Source organism: Engystomops pustulosus, chromosome 4 (genome assembly GCF_040894005.1).
Source record: "Engystomops pustulosus chromosome 4, aEngPut4.maternal, whole genome shotgun sequence".
Classification (NCBI taxonomy): domain Eukaryota; kingdom Metazoa; phylum Chordata; class Amphibia; order Anura; family Leptodactylidae; genus Engystomops; species Engystomops pustulosus.
This window is the reverse complement of record NC_092414.1, coordinates 142,463,022-142,487,882: the sequence shown is the minus strand read 5'-3', so window position 1 is coordinate 142,487,882 and position 24,861 is coordinate 142,463,022. Positions and strand designations below refer to the sequence as shown.

At 40.7% G+C, this 24,861-nt stretch overlaps 1 protein-coding gene across 1 annotated transcript in view; it reads left to right on the top strand.

The window, feature by feature from the left end:
- Positions 1 to 24,030, top strand: part of SEMA7A (semaphorin 7A (JohnMiltonHagen blood group)) — a 31,155-nt gene extending 7,125 nt beyond the window's left edge. Inside the window, exons 2-14 of the mRNA XM_072147856.1 lie at positions 7,920 to 8,056; positions 8,623 to 8,655; positions 10,242 to 10,340; positions 10,756 to 10,846; positions 12,555 to 12,677; positions 13,863 to 13,999; positions 15,813 to 15,985; positions 16,882 to 16,990; positions 17,304 to 17,490; positions 18,176 to 18,291; positions 19,341 to 19,495; positions 19,793 to 19,845; positions 20,409 to 24,030. Coding sequence (XP_072003957.1) covers positions 7,920 to 8,056; positions 8,623 to 8,655; positions 10,242 to 10,340; positions 10,756 to 10,846; positions 12,555 to 12,677; positions 13,863 to 13,999; positions 15,813 to 15,985; positions 16,882 to 16,990; positions 17,304 to 17,490; positions 18,176 to 18,291; positions 19,341 to 19,495; positions 19,793 to 19,845; positions 20,409 to 20,749 — 1,754 coding nt within the window. The 3' untranslated portion in view covers positions 20,750 to 24,030. The remainder of the gene's footprint in view (positions 1 to 7,919; positions 8,057 to 8,622; positions 8,656 to 10,241; positions 10,341 to 10,755; positions 10,847 to 12,554; positions 12,678 to 13,862; positions 14,000 to 15,812; positions 15,986 to 16,881; positions 16,991 to 17,303; positions 17,491 to 18,175; positions 18,292 to 19,340; positions 19,496 to 19,792; positions 19,846 to 20,408) is intronic.
- The last annotated feature ends 831 nt before the right edge of the window (positions 24,031 to 24,861 follow it).

Here is a 24,861-nt window from a genome sequence, read left to right as displayed (position 1 = left end):
CGCTGTCAGAAGGGAAATACTGTTTCAGCTTGTGCACCAGGGCCTGCTGGTATTCATGCATTCTCACACTCCTTTCCTCTCCAGGGATGAGAGTGGAAAGATTTTGCTTGTACCGTGGGTCCAGGAGAGTGAACACCCAGTAATCGGTGCTGGAATAAATTCTTTGAACGCGAGGGTCACGGGATAGGCAGCCTAGCATGAAATCTGCCATATGCGCCAGAGTACCAACGCGTAAGAATTCACTCCCCTCACTGGCCTGACTGTCCATTTCCTCCTCCTCCAACTCCTCCAACTCCTCTTCTTCTGCCCATACACGCTCAACAGTGAAGGACTCAACAATGGTCCCCTCTTGTGTCTCGCCAACATTCTCCTCCTCTTCCTCCTCATCCTCCTCCACCTCCTCCGATATGCGCTGAGAAACAGACCTAAGGGTGCTTTGGCTATCAACAAGGGAATCTTCTTCCCCCGTCTCTTGTGAAGAGCGCAAAGCTTCCGACTTCATGCTGACCAGAGAGTTTTTCAACAGGCCAAGCAACGGGATGGTGAGGCTGATGATGGCGGCATCGCCACTGACCATCTGTGTTGACTCCTCAAAGTTACTCAGCACCTGACAGATATCAGACATCCACGTCCACTCCTCATTGTAGACTTGAGGAAGCTGACTGACCTGACTACCAGTTCTGGTGGAAGTTGACATCTGGCAGTCTACAATCGCTCGGCGCTGCTGGTAAACTCTGGATAACATGGTCAGTGTTGAATTCCACCTCGTGGGCACGTCGCACAACAGTCGGTGAGCGGGCAGTTGGAGGCGGCGCTGCGCTGCCCTGAGAGTGGCAGCATCTGTGCTGGACTTCCTGAAATGCGCACAGATGCGGCGCACCTTCGTGAGCAAATCAGACAGATTGGGGTATGTCTTGAGGAAACGCTGAACTATCAGATTTAACACATGGGCCAGGCATGGCACATGTGTCAGTCTGCCGAGTTGCAGAGCCGCCACCAGGTTACGGCCGTTGTCACACACAACCATGCCTGGCTTCAGATTCAGCGGTGCCAGCCACAGATCAGTCTGCGCCGTGATGCCCTGTAATAGTTCTTGGGCGGTGTGCCTTTTATCGCCTAGGCTCAGCAGTTTCAGCACCGCCTGCTGTCGCTTAGCGACGGCACTGCTGCTGTGCCTAGAGCTACCGACTGATGGCGCCATGCCCACGGATGGTCGTTCGGAGGAGGAGGTGGAGGAGGGGTGGGAGGAGGAGGAGGCATAGTAGGCCTGAAACACCTGGACCGAGGTAGGCCCCGCAATCCTCTGCGTCGGCAGTATATGACCAGCCGCAGGGTCAGACTCGGTCCCAGCCTCCACCAAGTTAACCCAATGTGCCGTCAGCGATATATAGTGGCCCTGCCCGGCAGCACTCGTCCACGTGTCCGTGGTCAGGTGGACCTTGTCAGAAACGGCGTTGGTCAGGGCACGGATTATGTTGTCTGACACGTGCTGGTGCAGGGCTGGGACGGCACATCGGGAAAAGCAGTGGCGGCTGGGGACCGAATACCGAGGGGCGGCCGCCGCCATGAGGCTGCGAAAGGCCTCGGTCTCTACTAGCCTATAGGGCAGCATCTCCAGGCTTAGCAATCTGGAGATGTGCACATTAAGGGCTTGGGCGTGCGGGTGGGTTGCACTATATTTGCGTTTCCGCTCCAGCGTCTGGGGTATGGAGAGCTGAACGCTGGTGGATGCTGTGGAGGATCGTGGAGGCGACGATGGGGTTTTTGTGGCAGGGTCCTGGGCAGGGGGCTGACTATCAGCTGACACAGGGGAAGGAGCAGTGGTGTGCACGGCCGGAGGTGAACGCGCTTGTTGCCACTGAGTGGGGTGTTTAGCATTCATATGCCTGCGCATACTGGTGGTAGTTAAGCTAGTAGTGGTGGAACCCCTGCTGATCCTGGTTTGGCAAATGTGGCACACCACAGTCCGTCGGTCATCCGGTGTTTCCTTAAAGAACCTCCAGACTTCTGAAAATCTAGCCCTCGCCACGGGAGCTTCACTAGTTGACACATTTGGCGCTGATGCACCAGCTCTGGCCCTGCCTCTCCGTCTGGCCCCACCACTGCCTCTTCCAACCTGTTCTGGTCGAGGACTCTCCTCCGTCTCAGAAGCACTGTGTTCACCCGGCCTCTCAACCCAGCTTGGGTCTGTCACCTCATCATCCTCCGATCCCTCAGTCTGCTCCCCCCTCGGACTTCCTGCCCTGACAACAACTTCCCCACTGTCTGACAACCGTGTCTCCTCATCGTCGGACACCTCTTTACACACTTCTTCCACTACGTCAACAAGGTCATCATCACCCACAGACTGCGACTGGTGGAAAACCTGGGCATCGGAAAATTGCTCATCAGCAACCGGACAAGTGGTTTGTGACTGTGGGAAGGGTCCAGAAAACAGTTCCTCAGAGTATGCCGGTTCAAATGGCAAATTTTGCTGGGAGGGGGCAGACTGGGGGGGAGGAGGCTGAGGTGCAGGAGCTGGAGGAGTGCCGATTTCGGTGACATGGGTGGACTGCGTGGAAGACTGACTGGTGGACAAATTGCTCGAAGCATTGTCGGCAATCCACGACATCACCTGTTCGCACTGTTCTGGCCTCAACAGTGCTCTACCACGATTCCCAGTAACTTCAGACATGAACCTAGGGAGTGTAGCTCTGCGGCGTTCCCCTGCTCCCTCATCAGCAGGTGGTGTCTCACCCCGCCCAGGACCACGGCCTCTGACCCCTGCAGTAGTTGGACGCCCACGTCCCCGCCCTCGTCCTCTACCCCTAGCCCTCGGGTTAACATTTTGAAAATGAGAGTTATAACTTTAATTTTTTTTTTACCTTTTTTTTGTGTTTTTTTTTTTTTTGTGTGTTTTTTAGTTTTTAAAACCAAACGATGCTATCCTATTGCTATGGCTATTTTCTAGCCAAGTATGAAAGCACACTGCTATGCCAGATGAGATGACGCTGAGTTATGAAAAAAATAAACGTAAAATAAAAAAGGAAATGGCAGACTGTGCCTAATTGAAATCCAACCCCGGGCCCTAATAAATTTTCCCACTTCGGTCTTTGCGATGGATATGTGCGTCACTAAGCGCAAAACACAGTGGTCGCAAGTCTCACTCCAAATTGCTCACAATTTGCTAGTAGATGCACTGCAACAACTACAGCCACCAGCAGATCAACCAGAAATCAAATATATATAACGCTACTGTAGGCGTAAGTAAGCCGTTTGGATTCTCCTATGGCTATTTTCTAGCCAAGTATTAAAGCACACTACTATGCCAGATGAGATGACGCTGAGTTATGAAAAAAATAAACGTAAAATAAAAAAGGAAATGGCAGACTGTGCCTAATTGAAATCCAACCCCGGGCCCTAATAAATTTTCCCACTTCGGTCTTTGCGATGGATATGTGCGTCACTAAGCGCAAAACACAGTGGTCGCAAGTCTCACTCCAAATTGCTCACAATTTGCTAGTAGATGCACTGCAACAACTACAGCCACCAGCAGATCAACCAGAAATCAAATATATATAACGCTACTGTAGGCGTAAGTAAGCCGTTTGGATTCTCCTATGGCTATTTTCTAGCCAAGTATTAAAGCACACTACTATGCCAGATGAGATGACGCTGAGTTATGAAAAAAATAAACGTAAAATAAAAAAGGAAATGGCAGACTGTGCCTAATTGAAATCCAACCCCGGGCCCTAATAAATTTTCCCACTTCGGTCTTTGCGATGGATATGTGCGTCACTAAGCGCAAAACACAGTGGTCGCAAGTCTCACTCCAAATTGCTCACAATTTGCTAGTAGATGCACTGCAACAACTACAGCCACCAGCAGATCAACCAGAAATCAAATATATATAACGCTACTGTAGGCGTAAGTAAGCCGTTTGGATTCTGCTATGGCTATTTTCTAGCCAAGTATTAAAGCACACTACTATGCCAGATGAGATGACGCTGAGTTATGAAAAAAATAAACGTAAAATAAAAAAGGAAATGGCAGACTGTGCCTAATTGAAATCCAACCCCGGGCCCTAATAAATTTTCCCACTTCGGTCTTTGCGATGGATATGTGCGTCACTAAGCGCAAAACACAGTGGTCGCAAGTCTCACTCCAAATTGCTCACAATTTGCTAGTAGATGCACTGCAACAACTACAGCCACCAGCAGATCAACCAGAAATCAAATATATATAACGCTACTGTAGGCGTAAGTAAGCCGTTTGGATTCTCCTATGGCTATTTTCTAGCCAAGTTTTAAAGCACACTACTATGCCAGATGAGATGACGCTGAGTTATGAAAAAAATAAACGTAAAATAAAAAAGGAAATGGCAGACTGTGCCTAATTGAAATCCAACCCCGGGCCCTAATAAATTTTCCCACTTCGGTCTTTGCGATGGATATGTGCGTCACTAAGCGCAAAACACAGTGGTCGCAAGTCTCACTCCAAATTGCTCACAATTTGCTAGTAGATGCACTGCAACAACTACAGCCACCAGCAGATCAACCAGAAATCAAATATATATAACGCTACTGTAGGCGTAAGTAAGCCGTTTGGATTCTCCTATGGCTATTTTCTAGCCAAGTATTAAAGCACACTACTATGCCAGATGAGATGACGCTGAGTTATGAAAAAAATAAACGTAAAATAAAAAAGGAAATGGCAGACTGTGCCTAATTGAAATCCAACCCCGGGCCCTAATAAATTTTCCCACTTCGGTCTTTGCGATGGATATGTGCGTCACTAAGCGCAAAACACAGTGGTCGCAAGTCTCACTCCAAATTGCTCACAATTTGCTAGTAGATGCACTGCAACAACTACAGCCACCAGCAGATCAACCAGAAATCAAATATATATAACGCTACTGTAGGCGTAAGTAAGCCGTTTGGATTCTCCTATGGCTATTTTCTAGCCAAGTATTAAAGCACACTACTATGCCAGATGAGATGACGCTGAGTTATGAAAAAAATAAACGTAAAATAAAAAAGGAAATGGCAGACTGTGCCTAATTGAAATCCAACCCCGGGCCCTAATAAATTTTCCCACTTCGGTCTTTGCGATGGATATGTGCGTCACTAAGCGCAAAACACAGTGGTCGCAAGTCTCACTCCAAATTGCTCACAATTTGCTAGTAGATGCACTGCAACAACTACAGCCACCAGCAGATCAACCAGAAATCAAATATATATAACGCTACTGTAGGCGTAAGTAAGCCGTTTGGATTCTCCTATGGCTATTTTCTAGCCAAGTATTAAAGCACACTACTATGCAAGATGAGATGACACTGAGTTATTAAAAAAATAAACGTAAAATAAAAAGAAACTGGCAGACTGTGCCTAATTGAAATCAAACCCCTAATAAATTTTCCCACTTTGGTGTTTGAGGTGGATATGTGTGTCACTAAGAGCTAAACACAACGGTAGCAAGTCCCCCTGCTAATTCCTCACAATATGGTACTAGCTGCACTACTAGTGCCAGCAAGCCCAGCCACAAGCAAATAAAAAAAAAAAGGATAACGTTATTGTAGCCCTAAGAAGGGCTGTTGTAGAATCACTCCTGCCTAACAGTAAGCTAATAGAACACCCTAACGCTTTCCCTGACCAGCAGCAGCTCTCTCCCTAGCGGCATCCAGACAGAGAATGATCCGAGCAGCGCGGGCAGCGGCTAGTCTATCCCAGGGTCACCTGATCTGGCCAGCCAACCACTGCTATCGACGTGTAAGGGTACCACGTCATGCTGGGTGGAGTGCAGAGTCTCCTGGCTTGTGATTGGCTCTGTTTCTGGCCGCCAAAAAGCAAAACGGCGGGAGCTGCCATTTTCTCGAGCGGGCGAAATACTCGTCCGAGCAACGAGCAGTTACGAGTACGCTAATGCTCGATCGAGCATCAAGCTCGGACGAGTATGTTCGCTCATCTCTAGTGACTACGTATGTGCAACAAAGATTTATGAAATACGACTTTTGAAAAAGTTGCTGTTTTAGGCACAAACACACTCCAGCCCCTAGTGGCATAGGGAAAACTTAGGAACAATTTGTAAGAAATTTGCAAATCTTGTGTGACTTTTTCACAAAAGAATTGCACATCCACTGCAGAAATGAACACTTCATGTGCTACAGTCTAAGCCACTTTAATAATTATAATGAATCTGATGTGCAAAAGCATCTAAACAGTTCAGTTCCTTCTTAAAGGAAATGTACCACCAGGATCAAGGATTGTAATCAGATTGTAATCTTCAGGATCTATCTATCTCATATCTATCATCTATCTATCTATCTATCTATCTATCTATCTATCTATCTATCTATCTATCTATCTATCTCACATCTATCTATCTATTTATCTCATATCTATCTCATATCTACCTATGTATCTATTATCTACCCATATCTATCTATCTATCTATCTATCTATCTATCTATCTATCTATCTATCTATCTCTATCCATCTATTTATCCATCTATCTATGTATCTATGTAGACAAAGGAAAAAAAGGCAGCACACCAGATTGTAGTGAAAAAATACCTTAGTGGATTTATTCCATGTGAAAGAGCAATGTTTCGGCTCCAAACAGTGAGCCTTTCTCAAGCTTGAGAAAGGCTCCAAACAGTGAGCCTTTCTCAAGCTTGAGAAAGGCTCACTGTTTGGAGCCGAAACGTTGCTCTTTCACATGGAATAAATCGACTAAGGTATTTTTTTCACTACAATCTGGTGTGCTGCCTTTGTGCTGCCTTTTTTTCCTTTGTCTATATAATTGAAGGACCTGATGCCCGGCCCTCTTAGGCATGCACCCGCTTTTTATTTTTGTTTACTCATTTTCTGTTTTGATAGTGCTGCTTGGATCTTTTCTTACTGTATGTATCTATGTACCTACCTATCTAAGTAAAACTTCAGCACAGCACATGAAGGCACAGACTTGGAGAGTCTCTCCTGCCACTTCCTTGTGTGAGGTGATGGGGAGGGGGGATTTTTTGTTTATACACAAGTGTAGGGAAAGCTGAGGGTGAGATGAGTGTAGGTGTTTGGTTACTACATTAGTTAGGGCTTCTCCCTGCACATGACTGCTGGAGCAGTGAGACATGAGGTAATCAGCTGAGAGCAGGGAGAGAGATGGGGGCATGTCTCCTGCTCGGTCTCTGCTCCTTTCTGAAGAGGGGATGTGCCTAGCAACAGCCATATGAGAGATTACTGACATCTATGGGAAGTCTGCAGAATAAAAGAGGAAGGAGCCCTACAACATATCAAAAGTTTTTTTGAAATGACAGTTACACTTTAAATAGTCAGACATCTGTAGAGGATGGTGACTTATTGAAGCTTGGTTTGGGACAATAAGTAGATGTGCACATTGATCTTAAATTAGACCAGCTCCTGATCCCATCATACAGGTTACTCTGCATGCGCTTTGAGTTCTGTACATATAGATACCATCTGGTGACTGACTCATGTAGAATTGTTTATTTAATAATAAATAATAATTCCTTTATTTATATAGTGCACACAGATTACGCAGCGCTGCACAGAGCTTGCCAAATCAGTCCCTGTCCCCAATGGGGCTCACAATCTAATCAACCTACCAGTATGTTTTGGGGTGTGGGAGGAAACCGGAGGACCTGGAAGAAACCCATTAAAACACAATATTCTATAAATGGTTGGAGAATTGTACAAGAACTGTCATCTCCTGTGACACCCATTCATAGACTCTAAGAGCTCCTTAGAGGAGGGCCCTCACTCCTATTGTTTCATCTGATTATTATTGTTGTTATTTATTACTCTGGAATATCTTATTTTTTATATGTACCCTGTGATCTTCTCATATATGAATTATAAAAATAATTATTATTTCAGCAGTTTTGTCTCTTTACTATATCTTAATAGTCTTCTTTTTCCTAACAGGTAAATGGTCATTTCCACTACCTCAGGAGGAGGAAAATGCTGTCTTCTACCGATTAAACTATTCTTTGTACATTGGAGGAGAAGAAATTTTGCACCACTTTGATTTTGAGGACATAAAGAATTACAAGAATTATACGGTATACATCTCTTACTGTTTAAACGACATCTACCATCCGATTTACTGATGTTGATGTCCCAAACTCACTTGCTTGTCCTGTCTGTCAGGGGATGATCTCGCTTTTATCAAGTCCTGTGACATCGGCATTGTTTTAAAAAAGACTGTATGGATATATTGAAATGAGCCAGAGGCACTTAGGGCTGTGACACTCGAGTTCCTCTCGGCTTCGCCTCCTGCTAATATATCCACGCCCCTCCATGTTTATTGCGCTTGGCCCTGGCCACTGATCTGCTGACCTCACGATTGGTGGGCAGGGTCAGATGTGGCGTGCATATATCAGCAGCAGGCAGAGCTGAGAGGCACTCGAGTGACGTAGCCCTGAGCACCTCTGGCTTATTTGAATAAATTTATAAAGTATTTTTAGAACAAATCCAATGTCACAAGAGCTCATAAAAGCGAGATCATCCCCTGACAAACAGGACGAGCAAGTAAGTTTGGGACATCTACCATCAGTAAGAATACTAGATAAATAAAATTAATGTATCCAATAATCTAAACTCTGATTTATCTCCATTATTTTCCTAGATCAAGGCAGACACTTACAGATGTGAAGGAAAGGTTAGTTACGGGTCTTTCCATAAATGCACATAATCTTGTGCTCCTGTATATCCCATAACATGCAACACTAATCTTGAAGATATTTACAGTCCCAAACTGCCGCCAACCTGTTATACAGCACAGTTATAGGTTAACAGTGATGCCCAAATGTAATGTGTCCGATGTAGAACTGGTGTTGAAGCATTGGAGAGTATACCTTGCTTAACAGTGCATGCTCTGGGGTAGCATTGCTCAGCAAAGCAATAGAGACTGGTCAGTTATTAGGTTTCAGAGGTCTAGGCCTTTTGTAACATAGTAAAATGTATTTTTTTAGAAAAAGAATTCCTCTCAAATGGCTTCTTGTAGTCCCAATTTCCAAATTTCCCTTCTACAATACGCGGCATCCATCAGATTACATAAGGGCATAATTGTTTACCTATTACCATGTTACTTCTGATGGTGGCGGTTTTGCGGGCAAGTTCTTATAACAGCTTACTTTTAAATGCTAACATAATCCCTAGATAAAATGAAATCTTAGATATATACAAATAGCCAGCAAGGACTCATTTACAATCTGCATACATGTAGCAAGTATTGTGGTAATATAGAGCCAACAGTCTTAGTGTGTTTTGGTTGCTAAAAAGTAAACTTGTACCTAAACACTTGCTTAAAAAGACATTATTAATCTTAAAATGACTTACGGTAATATTTCTGAAAACTAGGTGTGAGAACAGGTTTTTTTGAAATGCAAAAAATAAACTTTGTCAGAAACCACCATAGATTGTTCATATCACTGAGTGGTAGGTGCTCATCATTATCAGGAGCCAGTAGGCACTGTTTGTCATGCACTTGGCTCTACACATTAGATTGATCACAATTTGTCATACGATGCTGATCTACTGGTTCATGGAGATTTGAGACATTGGGGCACATTTACTTACCCATCCCGTTGCTGCCGCCGATCAGGATTCGAAGCTGCCGCGATTCACTAAGATCGTGCGCTTAATTTCCTGCATGCGGTTTGCCGGAGTTCACCTTCTTTTTTCAGGTGCATTTAAGTGCTGATTTGTGACACAATTTGGTTTTTAAATTCCATGGTTTGTCTGAATCAGTCGGGTTGTCCGACGTCCACGCCCCTCGATTTGTGTCACAACAAAAACCCGGGGCAATTCAGTCCAAAACGGAAAAAGTCGGGAAACCCAACAAAAATGCGGTGTTCGGACCCCATAAATGTGCCCCATTGTTGTTTGAATTTTTTTTATACTTTTTGAATTTCTGGGCAATTGACACTGAAAATTGAATGTCAAAATTGGTTGCCTGTTGTGTAGAGATCATGCCTAAGCAGCTTTTCATTATCATTCGATCTAGGAGTACAGTAAACGATATACCTATTATACTATAATTACTACGAAATCAAAGTACTTTCAACATATAACGGCGGACACTTATTCCTTTCCCTCTCTGCCCAGGTCACTGAGCATGCCCACATCTTACTGCTTTAAATCAAATATTTAAAATTCTGTTTGAAAACAAAACAAAATATAGAACATCAGTTTTATATGATTAATATGTCAACATGTAAAAAAATGATTTTCTCTTTTTAATAGCCTCATTGCAAAAATTATGTAACATTTGTGGGTCAACTGTCCGGAAAGCTCACTGTCTGTGGTACCAACGCACACAATCGAGCTGGATGCTGGGCCATGGTAGGTATCAGCTATATTTTATCTCTTGTTAAGCAGCACAATAGCATCAACCAAGCTTTACAGGCATTTTCTATGGCTTAGTGGATATTTAGTAGGCATATTATTTCCATTGGTCGATGACAGGCCACTCCTCCCCAACTATACAATACTCCCTTTTTGAAGAAGTCGCAAAGTTTTACGCATTTGTTTATTTTACACTTTGATACTGGTGTAGACGTTATCATAAATACTTCTCTAATTTTTCAAAATTGCCTAATATCTAAGAATGTACAGAATCATTTTATGTCCCCAATTGTTAGCTTATGTGAGGATATTCTTCTATTGAATGTTAATCTGGATGTAATATTTTTACACTGATTCTGAAAAGTATAGAAATGAATACTGAATATATTGATAAATTGGACTTCTATTTCAGAATGGGAAAAATTTTAGCAAGCTTACGTCATCTTGGACTGCACAAATGGCTCCTCAAACTCCAGTGACCAATCATAACATTTTAATCACAGGTGACTAATCTGATCAATCACCTATGTAAAATCTATACACACCTTTAAGTTTCTTTCTTCCATATGGCTAATTTTAACTATAGCCCAATATTTAGTGCATGGCCACTTACTCTGGCAGCCATGTGCAAATAATAACCCACACTTTGATGATGGCACAAATTTGCCAATAAATCTCAGCAGGAGTTTGGTAACGCAAGATGTGGCAAATTTCTGCTTCTGTTGGCAGGCAGGGCTCATCTGTACATGGTTTCCAAAATCTGTGGCCTTGCCCTAAGATTTTACCATCAAAATCATACCGTCACACACAGTAGCTAAAGCAGGTGCCTTTAAAGGGAACCTGTCACCAGATACCTTATTTTCACTGAAGACAGTTTACAGAAGCCCATTACAGCTGCATTGCAAATATGCCTTTCTGCTTTGCATTACAATATAATTGTTTGTTATAACTTACCTTGCACCCTGGCAGAATCCTCTGTGTAGTCCCAGGGGTTGGGCTTTGGTTTGGGTGCATTTCCTAAAACAACATGAGACTTGTCTGTGCTACTCACTCCTCGGCTCTTTGCCCCCACCTTTGTGCTCCTGTAAAGCTCCTTCCTCTTCCCCTGATGTCAGCTCACCACACTGTGAGCTCTGTGAAGTAGCAGGAGGGAGGATCCGTACAGGAGCACACAGGTGGGGGCTGAGAGCTTAGTAGTCTGCAGCACTAGTCACATGTTGTTTTTTGAAGTGCATCCAAACCAAAACCCAACCCTTGGGACTACACAGAGGATTCTGTCAGGGTGCAAGGTAAGTTATAACACACAATTATATTGTAATGCAAACGCTTAGGGAAAGCAAAACGGCATATTTGCAATGCAGATGTAGTGAAATTGAGGTGTCAGGTGACAGGTTCCCTTTAAATCTTTTTATAAAGGTGAGATTGTATCATCTATTATTTGTATGGCATGGCCAAAGTTATTTTGACATTAGTGATTGGAATTACGGCTCTTCTTAATAAGCTGGCTCATTAGGCTAGACTCACTGAGAATAGCTGGCTCTTCTGGCTCCTGAATGGCACCCTATTAAATATATTATAGGGAGCCGGAGGCCTGTCAGTCACCCCACACCACTCCACTTTAACCCAATTGTATTGGGTTAAAGGGGGCGTGGTGAGCTGGTGAGGGGCAGGGTTGAGTGAGCCATCGGCTCACTGACGGTAGCCGGCTCCTGTCGTTCATGATCAAGAGCTGGCTTGTTCACAAACGACACATCACTATTTGACATCACATCTGAAAAATATACTATATATGCAGAACCTTCTTAAAATATTTTTAAAAATATTGTTTGTGACCAATATATATATTGCAGATGTCATTTATTATGTGTAGCATAACCACTAATATCTGCTTCCATCAGAATAAAGTTGAATGGTAGAGATGAATGAGAATGCGAATTAGAAATTCTCTAAGGCCCCTTCCACACTAGCGAGTGTGATGCGATGAACTCGCATCACACTCGCAACGCAAGCTGCCGGGAACGCACGGCCCGAACGCTGCACCGCGGGAGTGAACTCAGCATGTCAGTTCACTCCCGCGGTGCAGCGTTCGGTCCGTGCGTTCCCGGCAGCTTGCGTTGCGAGTGTGATGCGAGTTCATCGCATCACACTCGCTAGTGTGGAAGGGGCCTAAGAGTCTGTCTATCTCTATACAAATATATTTGTATATTTCAGGAAATCAAGTATATTCAACGTTACCTCCAAGAACCAACAATGGTAGGAGCACAATGAAAATTTTATTCCGTAAAATCTCTGGACATGATCCTTTATTGTACACAGGAGATAAATTAATGAGAGGTAAGAGATGATTAAAATGCAGATGACTAGTGCATGTATAATAATGTGGAGAGAGAGTTTCTGGAATAATGTCCAGTTATGTCTTGTGTTTTTTTTGTTAATCCTCTGCATGAAATTCAAGCTGCACAATTGGAAACTAAGAGTTTGCATGGCACACCCTGCCTTCCCTCCTCCCACAACAGGAATAGTAATACTGTACTGCACTTAAATTTCTCTTTTCAGTTCCATGTTTTATTTAACCCTTTAACGACCTGGCCTTTTTTTGTTGTTTCATTTCTATTTTTCACTCCCCACCTTCAAAAATCTAACTTTTTTATTTTTCCATGTACAGAGCTGTGTGATGACTTATTTTCTGCGTAACAAATTGCATTTCATAGTGATTGTATGTAATATTCCATGCCGTGTACTGGGAAGCAGGAAAAAAATTCCAAATGCAGTGAAAATGGTGAATTGTCATTTGTTGCGTTGTCTTGTGTGCTTGGATTTTACAGCTTTCACTGTGCTCCCCAAATGACATATTTACTTTTTTCTTTGGGTTGTTGTGATTATGGGGATACAAAATTTGTATAGGTTTTATAATGTTTTAATACATTTACAAAAATCAAAACCTCCTGTACAAAAATATTTTTTTTGATTTTGCTATCTTCTGGCGCCAATAACCTTTTCATACTTTGCTGTACGGAGCTGTGGGTGCGACTTTTGATGACGTTTTCATTGGTATCATTTTTAGGACTGTGCGACCGTCTGATCACTTTTTAGTGATTTTTTTATAATTTTCAAAATGGCAAAAAAGTGCCATTTTTGACTTTGAACGCTATTGCGCGTGTTACGGGTGATACCGATTGCGGTGTTTATGGGTATGTGTTTGCTGCAATATGCAGCAAAGACTTACCGGCTTACCGGATATGGAGTGGGCTTAACCCTCTCCATGCACCGGGACTAGTACTAGTACGGAGCACGCCGGTTAGGGGTTAAAGGCTGTGTGCAGTTATGTGTCAAAGATTTATATGCTGCAAATCTTGTCTAAAGGGGAATTCTGGTGATCATATATAGGCAGATTTGTTGTAGTTTTTTATGTATATGTTTTGATGTTGGGTTATGGAGTTGAATAATCTTAAAATGAGGAACAGAGTGAAACACATATTTACCTACAGTCTAAATTGCTATTGTATTTTTTATTCTCAGATCCAGAATTTGTAAAGTCTCTAGTTGTGGAAAAAGAAGATAAAATACTTAGTAAGATATATCTTTTCTTCACTGAGGATAATACTGAAACCAGGACACTAGAAAAGAGGCTTCCTATGGTAGCGCAGCTTTGTAAGGTGAGATAGTTAACAACGTCCCATTTTTGGTGCAAACTGTAATTTTCAAAAAGACTTTTCCATTGGTTAAACTTGGGGGGTGCAGGGGATTCAGTCACACCCAGATCCAGGATACTTAAAGGGGTTGGCCACTTTACCTCATGTTTTTTGTAATGTGTGTGTAAGTGTGTGTGTGTGGGGGGGGGGGGGGAGGATATCAGGTCATTTACCCATATACATCTATAAATTTTTTTTTTTTTCCTAACCCATCAAGACCTGGGGATGAGTTTCCCTTACATGTTTTTAAAGCCTCCCACATTTCCTGGATAGATATTGGGGCGTCTAATAAGGCACTAGCTTCTTCCATGAGGGTCGGGAATTCCAACTGATCTAAATACTCCTGAATCCTAGGTCCTGCTGCTTTTAAGTCAGAAGTATATGTATCTATATAAAATGATAGAAATTCTGTGACAATGTCCTTCTCTAAATAAACCAACTCTCCAGAGCTTTTTTTTTTTAATTTCTGACAGCAAATGGTTATCCTGTTGGTTCTTGATCCTCCTAGCTAATCCGCTCCCAGGCCTACCCCCTTCCAGAAATGATCTCTGGCCCTGAAAGAGCATTTTATTTTGAGCTTTCTCCTTCAAATAAGAGTTATAATCCCTCTGGCACTTTTCTAACGCCTGAGTTTCATATATTACATCTATTAATAGTTCTGCTCTGCTTTCTTGATATATACAAACTGAACTTTTACCTTATCAGCCAGACATTCCTGTCCATAAAATGGCTGCAGATGGAGGGTCATGTGATCTCTAACGATTGTTAATGAACAGTTAGAGATCACATGACCCTCCATCTGCATCCATTTTATTGGCAGAAATGTCTGTAGGAAGAGGTAAAGACAGGAGACTTCACTTTACATATGAAGAAAGCAGAGCAGAACTTAATAAATGTCTTAATTGTAAACTATTATAACCAATGTAATATTGGTAAACTACCCAATATCCTGCACTCACACTTACTCACACATTACAAAAAACATGAGGTAAAGTGGCCGACTGCTTTAAGCAAACCATAAGGTATCTCTTACCCATATGAAGAGAATACATTATCGTTGGGGAAGCCTTGTACAGAATTTGTATTGGCGCCTACCAGTTTCAAGTTATGTGCCTCTATTCAATACTATGGGAGTGTTGGGAATTTCTGATCTCCCATAGTAATATATAGAGCAGCAGGACAGATGTTTCACCTACTGCTTCATTCAATTAATGAGAACAAGACCCCCATCAATCCAAATGCCACCCCCTATCCTTGAGACAACAAATGTAAATTGTCCCCTTTACTTGTGCTGAGAAAGTGGGTAAACTGATAACATGCTTAGCAACTTGTTTAGACCAGGGATTTAGTGAAATTGTTATATATCAGATGAAACAACCCTGCCAGTAGTATACTATGTGGTGTGTGATTTCCACCGATTTCCATATTACACCTACATCGCTGTTTCTGACCCATGTCACATGATAACTTGGTCTAACAGCAGTTTCTGTTTCAGGGTCTCATTTCTGTTTGGAAAGTATGGGAAAACTTTATCAAGTGTGACCAAAACTGAAATGGTTTTTTTTTTACACTTATGAGTAGTATTATATACATACAGTATATTACTTGTACAATCTTAGTTTTGTTCTTTATGTTACACACTTTAGGACTTCCCTTTTCCTTCAGAGTTTGCCCTGAGTCAATCATGCTGTAGTTTTTTGCTTATTAAGTTTCATTTCTTCTTTCACAATTGTTAAAGCCATGACTACAACAGTTTTCCCCAAATTTGCTTCATCAGGAAGAACAAGGATCAGAGAAAGCGAATACTCGTTATGAATTTAGTACAGCACTGAAATCACGTATGATATGTGGAAACCAGCTAACGGGGCAGTATTACCCACAGCTTCAGGATATTTACTTTCTACAAGGGAAAACTGGGAATGTGATTTATGGACTTTTCAAAAATTCATGGTGAGACTTTTGAATGTAGCTCTACACACACACACTTCTAAAGAGGTTGTCAAGGTTAGCAAATACATTTTATTGTTTGTATAATGAAAAGTTTCATTTTTTATTTTTCATACAAATGTAAAAGGACAAAAGACAAAGAGACAATTATAGATAAAAACTTCCCATAAACATAAAGACACAACAGGCAAAAAGCAGCCCAGAATGCATTATGTAGGATAAGTACATGAAATCCAATACAATTCCGTGAACCACTAATAAAAAACTTTGGCATCAGGCAATTAAATATGTATGGAAAAGACATCCATATTCCAAAATTATACATATCATTCAACAATCCTTTGCTGACAATAGGTAGATGAGACTCCAATGTAAGTAACAAAGCCCGATTATGAAGACCCAAAGCATCCATCCATCATCTCCATTACTTCTCTAATTTTCAGGGGGGCACTTTCTTCCCAAAGTTTTTAGATCTCTGATTGCTGTTATTCACAGTTACTTCCAGTGGATAAAATGCAATTCATGGTAATGTGTCATGGACATGATCCAATGGAGGCAATAAGACATGCAAATAAAATTTCTAAGATGAAAAATAGAAAACTATTACTCTCGTGCTCCCATAAATAAGGCAGCTCCCTATATATCAATGCCAACTTTCCAGTAGCCTTATGATATGATATGATCCTGAAAAGAATATTTGCATATTCTTACCCCAGAATACAATGTATGTGATTCATTCATTGCACTGGTGTCATAGTTTTTCTTTTCCCATCCTGAAAAAGATATTTACATATTCTTTATCCCGAATCCTCCGTGGAGTATTCATTGTATTTAAGACTCTGTACTCCTGTAAAGGTGGTACCACTGTTTTTTAATATGTCCTTTTCACGTTGCTTTAGGAATCACAGTGCCGTGTGCTCCTATGAGGTTGAGAACATTGAACTTCTTTTCAACACTTCAAGCTTATGGGGCTCTTCTAATACCAAGCTAGCAATTCGTCCTGGGACGGTAATTTCTTATAAATAAGTTCTGTACCAAAAGAAATAAATGTTACAGTGAGGTATCAGCATCTTAGGCATTCAGAAATGTAAAAGTTGGATCCTTTTGGATAAAGTTTTATAAAAAAAAATCAGGTACTTCAGACTCAATCCAAAAACAACTCCCATAAATTATTCTCCTAGATAAATGCATTTCATTATGTTAAGTAATTATTTATGCTACTGTCCTGCGAATGTCTGTCACTGTTCTGTCCATACTAAACAAGCTAGCTTTAATTTCTTTGTTTCTTTGTTCATTTTTTAATTTTATTCTCTAAACTCAGTGCTTAAGTAGCTACACACCAGAGGAAACTTCAGACGAGGCATCCAAAAATCCAGAACTAAACGAATGGTTGTGGCCATCAAGTAAGAAGACTGTTTTCCATAACCAAGAGCACTACAGTAAAATAGTGGTGGATGAGATAACTGGATTGAATGATATGATCTACAGGGTCCTCTTACTTGCTACAGGTACCATAAAAGTGTAAAGTCTTCCATGCATGCATGAATTGACAATTAGGGCAATCATAGGAAACATTAGGGTTTTGGGGTGTTTTTGTAGCTTCAACTGTCCTAATAAATGAAATTAGGGGTGTAGAAGAGCCCTTATAATTGAGGAGCTCCAAGTGTTGTTGTTGGCAAGAGAACACCTGAATGACACAATTCTGCCCAAACATATACGGGTGAAGCAAATACCCCTCTCAGTGCAAAACACTGGAGCCACCACTGGATCCACCAAGTGCCATTTGAAGCGGTGCCATAAAAAAACAGATATAGCGGAAGAAACAGGTTCTTATGTGTTCGTGATAGTCCCAATGCTTGAACCCCACCTATACCACAATATACTCTATGCTTTGTTTATGGGATAACCATTATAGTTACCTTCATAGTTTTCCAGAAAAGTTGGAGTTCCTTTGAGTCTAGTATTCTAGTCAAGTAATTTATACCCTATATTAAAATAAGAAAATAATCAGGTCTTTTAGAAAGCACTAAACATATCCGAACCATATTGTAGTTCTGGGCAAGAATTCTAGAGGTAGGCAATCACTGGCTTAATGCAACAGTTTACCCTTTCATATAACATGCTGTTTGTTGTGTACAAGTACTGTGTAGATTAAAGCGATGTGCAGTAACATACTCTTTCTTACTGTCCAAGATAATGGGATTGTACACAAGGTTGTGGAGCTGGAAGATGGTGCTTTTAATGCACTTAAAATCATGCCCTTCAAACAAAACGGAAAGCTACTGTTTATGGATCTGGATCCAAACACAGTGAGTAGTACAATAAATGATGTAATGTAAATCATACGAAGGGGGAAATCTATCACTTACTGTCATGAAGTTTTCACTTTCATCAATATTAAAATGGTCACCAGTAATGTACAAAAGACAAACAAAGATCCATGCATGCTTATGAGTTTTAGTATTCCAGAGCACCACTGCCTAGTGTAAATGTGACAAACAACTAAGCCAATCCTCTGGCATGGTCTTCTAGGCCTATACTATGTAAGCCCCTTTGGTGGGACATTGATTGGTTGACAGAGGTTCTGAAGTCTCTATTGACACTGGGACACATTTACCAAAGGCTGTGCGCCAGTTTTCTGTTGGACTTTGCACTTTCTTTCATGTACAAACTGCTTGCACATGTATTTAAGAAGTGTCTGTGCCACATATGTATCACACGCAACCCTTTGTCACGGCTGCGCTATTTTTCACGCGATACAAATTTCACCACTGAAAAGGGTCTTTTAGAGCACAGTCGGACCGTGTGCCACATTTAACATGCAAAGTCTGACATAAGTGTGTCGCATGCCCCATGTTAAAGGTGCACCAAAAAAGTTTGTGCACTCCGTTGGGGCGGTGCGGGGAATGGCAGATTCATGAAGAATGGGCGCCACATATCATGAATCTGACGCTGTGCACACTTCACATGGAATGGAAATAGGTATCGGTGTGATGAGTATATAATACATAGTATAATGACTCGGTCCAAGTAGGTGCTTTATTTTATTACCTAAACCAGACGTACCATATTGACCTCAGTACACAGTAAGATATGACTATTTGTGATTTGTGACCCACTCCTTTAGTGACTAATTTATATCAGTTAAGTAGAAGTCTCACAATGAAAAGTCACCACCCATTTCTGTATTTTACTATGCTCCTTTTGTCTGTTTTTTTGTCAAAGAAAATATAGTCTCACTGAACTAAAGTGTCACTGATCAATGACTCATTTATTCAAGTGGAATATGATACATTAATGTCAGAATCTGGTTAGTGAAATGCCTGTTCAGTTGCTCACATCTTTGTCTTTTCTGTAGCACATCCTGTATATGGGGACCACTCGTGAAATTGCCAGACTACCGCTGGATGACTGTGCTGCCTACAATGTCAGCTGCACATACTGTATTCAGTCAAGGGACCCCTTCTGTGGGTGGATTGGAGGAAAATGTGAATCGGTCCTAAAGCATAGCAGGTTTGTCAAACAGTTAACTCTACTACACACATTTTTTATGCAGAAGCCCACATATTTCACCCACACAGTGATTAGGTCAGGCAAGGAAATGAATCAGCAGTCCATTGTAGTGACATAGTCTGTTTAGTCTACCGAGGTATCTCTTAACTATTTAACAGCTACTAGGTTTAGTGGAGCATCCATTATAGTGTCTATAGGGGTTATAAAGCAGTCTTTCATTGACACTCCTTTATGTGTTGTTTTTCACAATTAAAAATAAAATCAATTCTCTATACAGTATATTCTTTTTTTTACTAGATCCATGATCCAGCAGAATCTGGAACAGAATGCTACATGTGAATATGAAAAGGGTGAGTATCTGTATATATAAAAAATATAAATAACCATAAATTGTTTGTGGTTTAAACATATCTACTCCTTTGAGATACACAGGTGTAAAGTTTGAGGTTAGGGTGTTGCATACATAATAAAGTTGCTAAAATGCTTTGGTGAACCAAAAAGGCTTTTTTTTAAAGCTGCAAAAAGTGTTAAAGCCATAGTACATCACTTCTTGCTGCTTCCAAGATTCAGCTGAAGAATAGCTGAGCAGAATAGGCATATCATTGTCTCTATCTGCAGACAGATGTCTCCTACAGCAAACCACCTCCCAGCCAGTGATGGCACAGTCTAAGCTCTGCCACTTTTCTTAAATTAAACGGTCACTATCTATATTAGCAACTTTCCCTCTAAAATCCTTGCTTAATCCTTTCCTCATCCAATCCCTTCCCTTCCTTGGTTGAACTTAATGGACGTGTGACTTTCTTGAACTGTTTAAATTATGATATGGATTAAGACTAAAAAAGTATGTTTACTATTTTAAATATTTGTCAGAAAATGTAATTGTTATTTAAACACAGTCTTCTTTTTTCCTTAGAGTCATCAATAATGTTTCTAAAAAGTTTTCGTGACTCATCTACTCATAAAGACATGCATGCAACCCAATATTTCTTGACATGTCCAACAATGTCAAAGCATGCCAGTTACTTCTGGAAAAATGGTGATACAGAAATGGAAAAATGTGATCCCAGTGATGACATCTGTAAGCTGATCATCAACAAAGTCACATCCCCTGGGGAATACAAATGTATGGCAATGGAAATGGAGACAGAACATACAGTGTTACAGTATAAAATTCTAGAATCTAAAAACTCTGCTAAAGTGATTGAGTGTGTCTGGCTTCTGGTATTGACTATTCAGTTACTGATATTAATGTGACACCTCCAACCACTTTCAATGCTTTGCTAATATTTTAGAAATGACTGTATCTCATCACTGATTGGCAATCTCCAATGCACAATGTGTGAAACTGGGCTACATGGATGTCTTTCAATATACTGCATAAGGCTTCACAGGCTCGGGCAAAGATGAAAGAGGACTCATTGTTTTCACATCTTATCATCTTATGATCGATCAATTTCCTTATGTCTTACTAATTGTTAGCTGTGAAATTTATTAGCTCAGGCATTTACAAGCAATCTACAAGCAATAGTCTGTAAGACACTGCTTTATTATGCACCTAATGTTCAATGGCAAAGTCCTTAGGGATCCTTAGGGATCACGAATGAAATGTCAATATGTAAAAGTAGCCTTTATTCCACTGAAAGTATTTTATATATTTTCAATATTATATTTCTGAAAGAACTACTCAGGCTACATGCACCTTGTGTCTTTTGTATACACTCAGCATGTATACGCCATGTATGTGCATACAGTAAGATAGGTCTGTGCCCTCCATTGTAAGTACACATCTGCCGGAACTATGCTTACAATGGAGGGCAAAAAAGTGGTATGAATGTAACCTTACTTGCTTCTTATAGTGCTCACTCAATGGCCCATATTTATTAATGTGTTTGTGCCAGGATTCAGGACAACGTAGTATGGAGATGGGCGTTTTATGTTATTTATGTGTTATTTTTTGCACTTTATACCTTAACTGTGATTCTTCTGACTGTCAAGTCAGATAACTGTTTTAACTATTTTCTTAGTAGCACAGACCTCATTGTCATTTTCTGAAATAGTAAAGAAAATACCATGTAATTTAACAATTGTTTCATTGTACTTGGTTTATATGGAACTGTCATCAGTATTACACATTTTCACTAAATGACAGGTGGTTCTCATGGCCATTTTAATACTAATTCCCAATCTGCTATTATAATTAACATTACTGGTTCCACTCATTTTTAAAAGTGAGTCATTGGGGCCCTGCTGCAAGGCTGCTGTCCCTTTGTCGTCATCATCATTATTTCCTCTCTGCTTTGTGAGCTTTCTCCCATTACTTTCCTCCCTCATGCAGCTATAAGTTGACTGCATGCTCCCATCAAATCACTCAGCAGTCAGCAGTCATGTCTGCAGAAGGGCAAGAGGAAGGAAGAGATATAAGAGAGGAGATAATGATGATGAAGACACAGACCTGACTTGATCCAGTTTGCTGTCAGGGAGCTAGGTATACCTTTATATACTTTTAGTCTGAGTAGAAGTAGGAATGTTAATAATAAAATCAGGTTAAATTAGGTGAATATGTGTGATACTGATGACATGTTCCTTTTAAAGCTCTAAAAGAGTTTGTTGTTCCCCATTTTTTTTTTACAAATTACAGGTATTTATTTTCTGATTTTAAAAGCTTTCCTCCGGGCAGCCATGCTAGAGGTGAAGATCTATATTTTTGTCAGTTGAATTTGAGGGGAGTTAATTTCCTCTTAGGATAATAAAATACTCACTTTGTTCCAGGCTATACCACAAAGTAGGCTTGCTAGCACCTGAAACCAGGACATGTTAGCCTATTGTGACTGCTCTAGGACAGTATTAAAAATTATTTTAAAAAATATTTTGTAATAAAAACTTGATAAAAAGTTACAGTATATGTACAGTTTCCTAAGATTTGTTTTGCTCTATTTACAATATAAAGACATTTGTGTCTCACTTAGCATGAAAGGAACAATGGATAAGTTGTCTGCATTTAAAGTTAGTGTTTTATATCAATGCTTTCTAAATCATGTTGGTCTGACTTTGTCTTTTCTGTATGAGGTGATATTATGAACACTGGATATAAATAGAGCAGTTGAAGCTCTACTAGATGTTACTTTCTCAAGAAAATCAAAGTTTAATGCCATGAAAACCTTTAAAATCTATCCACAAGAGATAAGTACATAGTTGCTGGAGCCCACCTTGTTGTACTGATCCCTTGCATGGGGGTCCTGAGTCCACAATGGAAAACCATGCTGCTCCATTCATTGCCTACAGAAATGATGGGGAACTCTTGTGTACCACTTTCAACCTATTTTATGTTTTTCCTTCCAGTTATAGACTTCAGTAACTGCTTTGCACAGTGGTTTAATCATGTGACATACCCGTGTAAGCTTTCTATCCAGCATCTGGGTTCCGAAAATACACTGCACTTTGATCACAGGAAACCACATCTACACTCTGTATTTTGCTGTTTTGTGAATGTTGCAGAAAACAAAATAGGTTTCCTTTAAAATAAGAAAATTATCATGAGGATTTAGACCAACCAGCTGTCACCAACTTGTTGGCTGGGAGAGCTATAGGATTTTTATTACTGTTTGTAGAGTACAATTAGTTCCAATGTGGGGTTTGGTGACATTGCATTAAGACCAGAACAAATGCAAATACAAAATATTAACTACATTGAACTGGAGCATTGGACGGAGAACCCTGCCTGTGAGGGCTTACAATCTATATGGGAGGGGAGATTGAGGCATGAGGTGAGGTAGCATAGCAGTGATGTCATGGATGGGAGATCCAGTCTTACATTGGAAAAGAACTTTAAAAGCTGCAGAGAAATGACCTAAACACTGGCTTCACATCACAAGCCACCTTCAGCAGATGCTCGCTAGACTTGTGATGGTGTACCTGGACTACATCAAATAAAAGAAATCTAGGATCAAAATCAAGCATGATAAACTAGGGACACTTACTCATAAGTGTCTTGGATTTATCACAATGGATTTTGCTGCTAGATTTTCTTAAAACTAGGTGGGGGTTCCCACCTGCGACATCCCACCCGGGACATCCCACCCCCTGACTCTGTAGTGGTCATTTGTATTCAGTCTTTGTATCAAAGATCTATTTCACACAAGTGATCAATCTCCTTCACGGACATTATTGTGATCCTGTTGCTGTCCTGGATAACAGGTTTGTGGCAGTTTTTTGGGGATAAATCCTCATTACAGGCCGCCTTTAATAGAAATGAATATAGTAAAGGGAGAAGTAGAGGTTGGTGAGAAGGTGAAATTAATATTGTTTAGCTTTAAATATGTCTAAAAACCCAAAGATGAATATGAAAAACAGCCATAAGTATAATTTGTTTAATAAAGTCTATTTCCATATGTTTTTGATGTGTTTTTTAATATATTTATATAATTTGCATAGTAAAGGTGTTCTTTAATAATTTTTGTGTGTATTTTATTTCTGATTTTTTGTACCTGTGTTTCTTATGTTTTATTTTTTAATAAAATATCAGCATGATTACTAAACTACACCAATATAATGTGTGTATATTGAAATATATGTATAGACAACAGTATTAATGGAGATCTACCACAGGGATCAAGCATTGTAAACCAACCACACCGACATACTGGTGTGTGCCCCATCTGGCAGGATCTGCTCTTTTTTTACCTTCTTATGCCTTTGTTTTTTTTTGTTTTTTTTTGGCAAAACATGTTATTAAAACTATGCAAATGAGCCTGAGGGGTTCTGGGCTGCATAGGTGTTAATTGAGCCTGGTGCCCCTCCGACACATTTGCATAGTTTTTAAAGCCTTTTTTTTCTAAAATCCAGAGGCTTATATATATTTCCTAAAAATGGCCAGCGCCAATTAACAGTGCGCTGGCCCTTTAAATCTAGAGAAGCCAGCGCGCCCTAGGAGACGGGAATGCAAGCACACGGCGGGGGGAGTCATAGCAGGAGGCACACTTAGTATCATTTTCTGACAGTGTAAAACTTATAGTTCTCCTTGCATCAAAACTTCTGTGCATGCTGCACTATTCTTGCCATTAAATGTAAAGGAGTCAGGGACTTTGAGATACAAGCTCCCACAGAAATACAAACAAACTTACCATGTTTATAGGTAAAATTGTACCCATCATCCCAATAAAGGTATATGGGTTAGACTGTTTGATATGCCGTTGGTTGAAAAAAAATTTAACTGCACAGCACTCCATGCTCAAACATTGTGGATGTGATGACTAGCAGCTCCCTAACACATGATCTGCCCACACTGTGAGGGAACAAAACATCTACTGTTCCCCTTTTCTTCTTTATCATAGTTGTGTCAACAGCTTTCTGTATCAGTACAATAACAA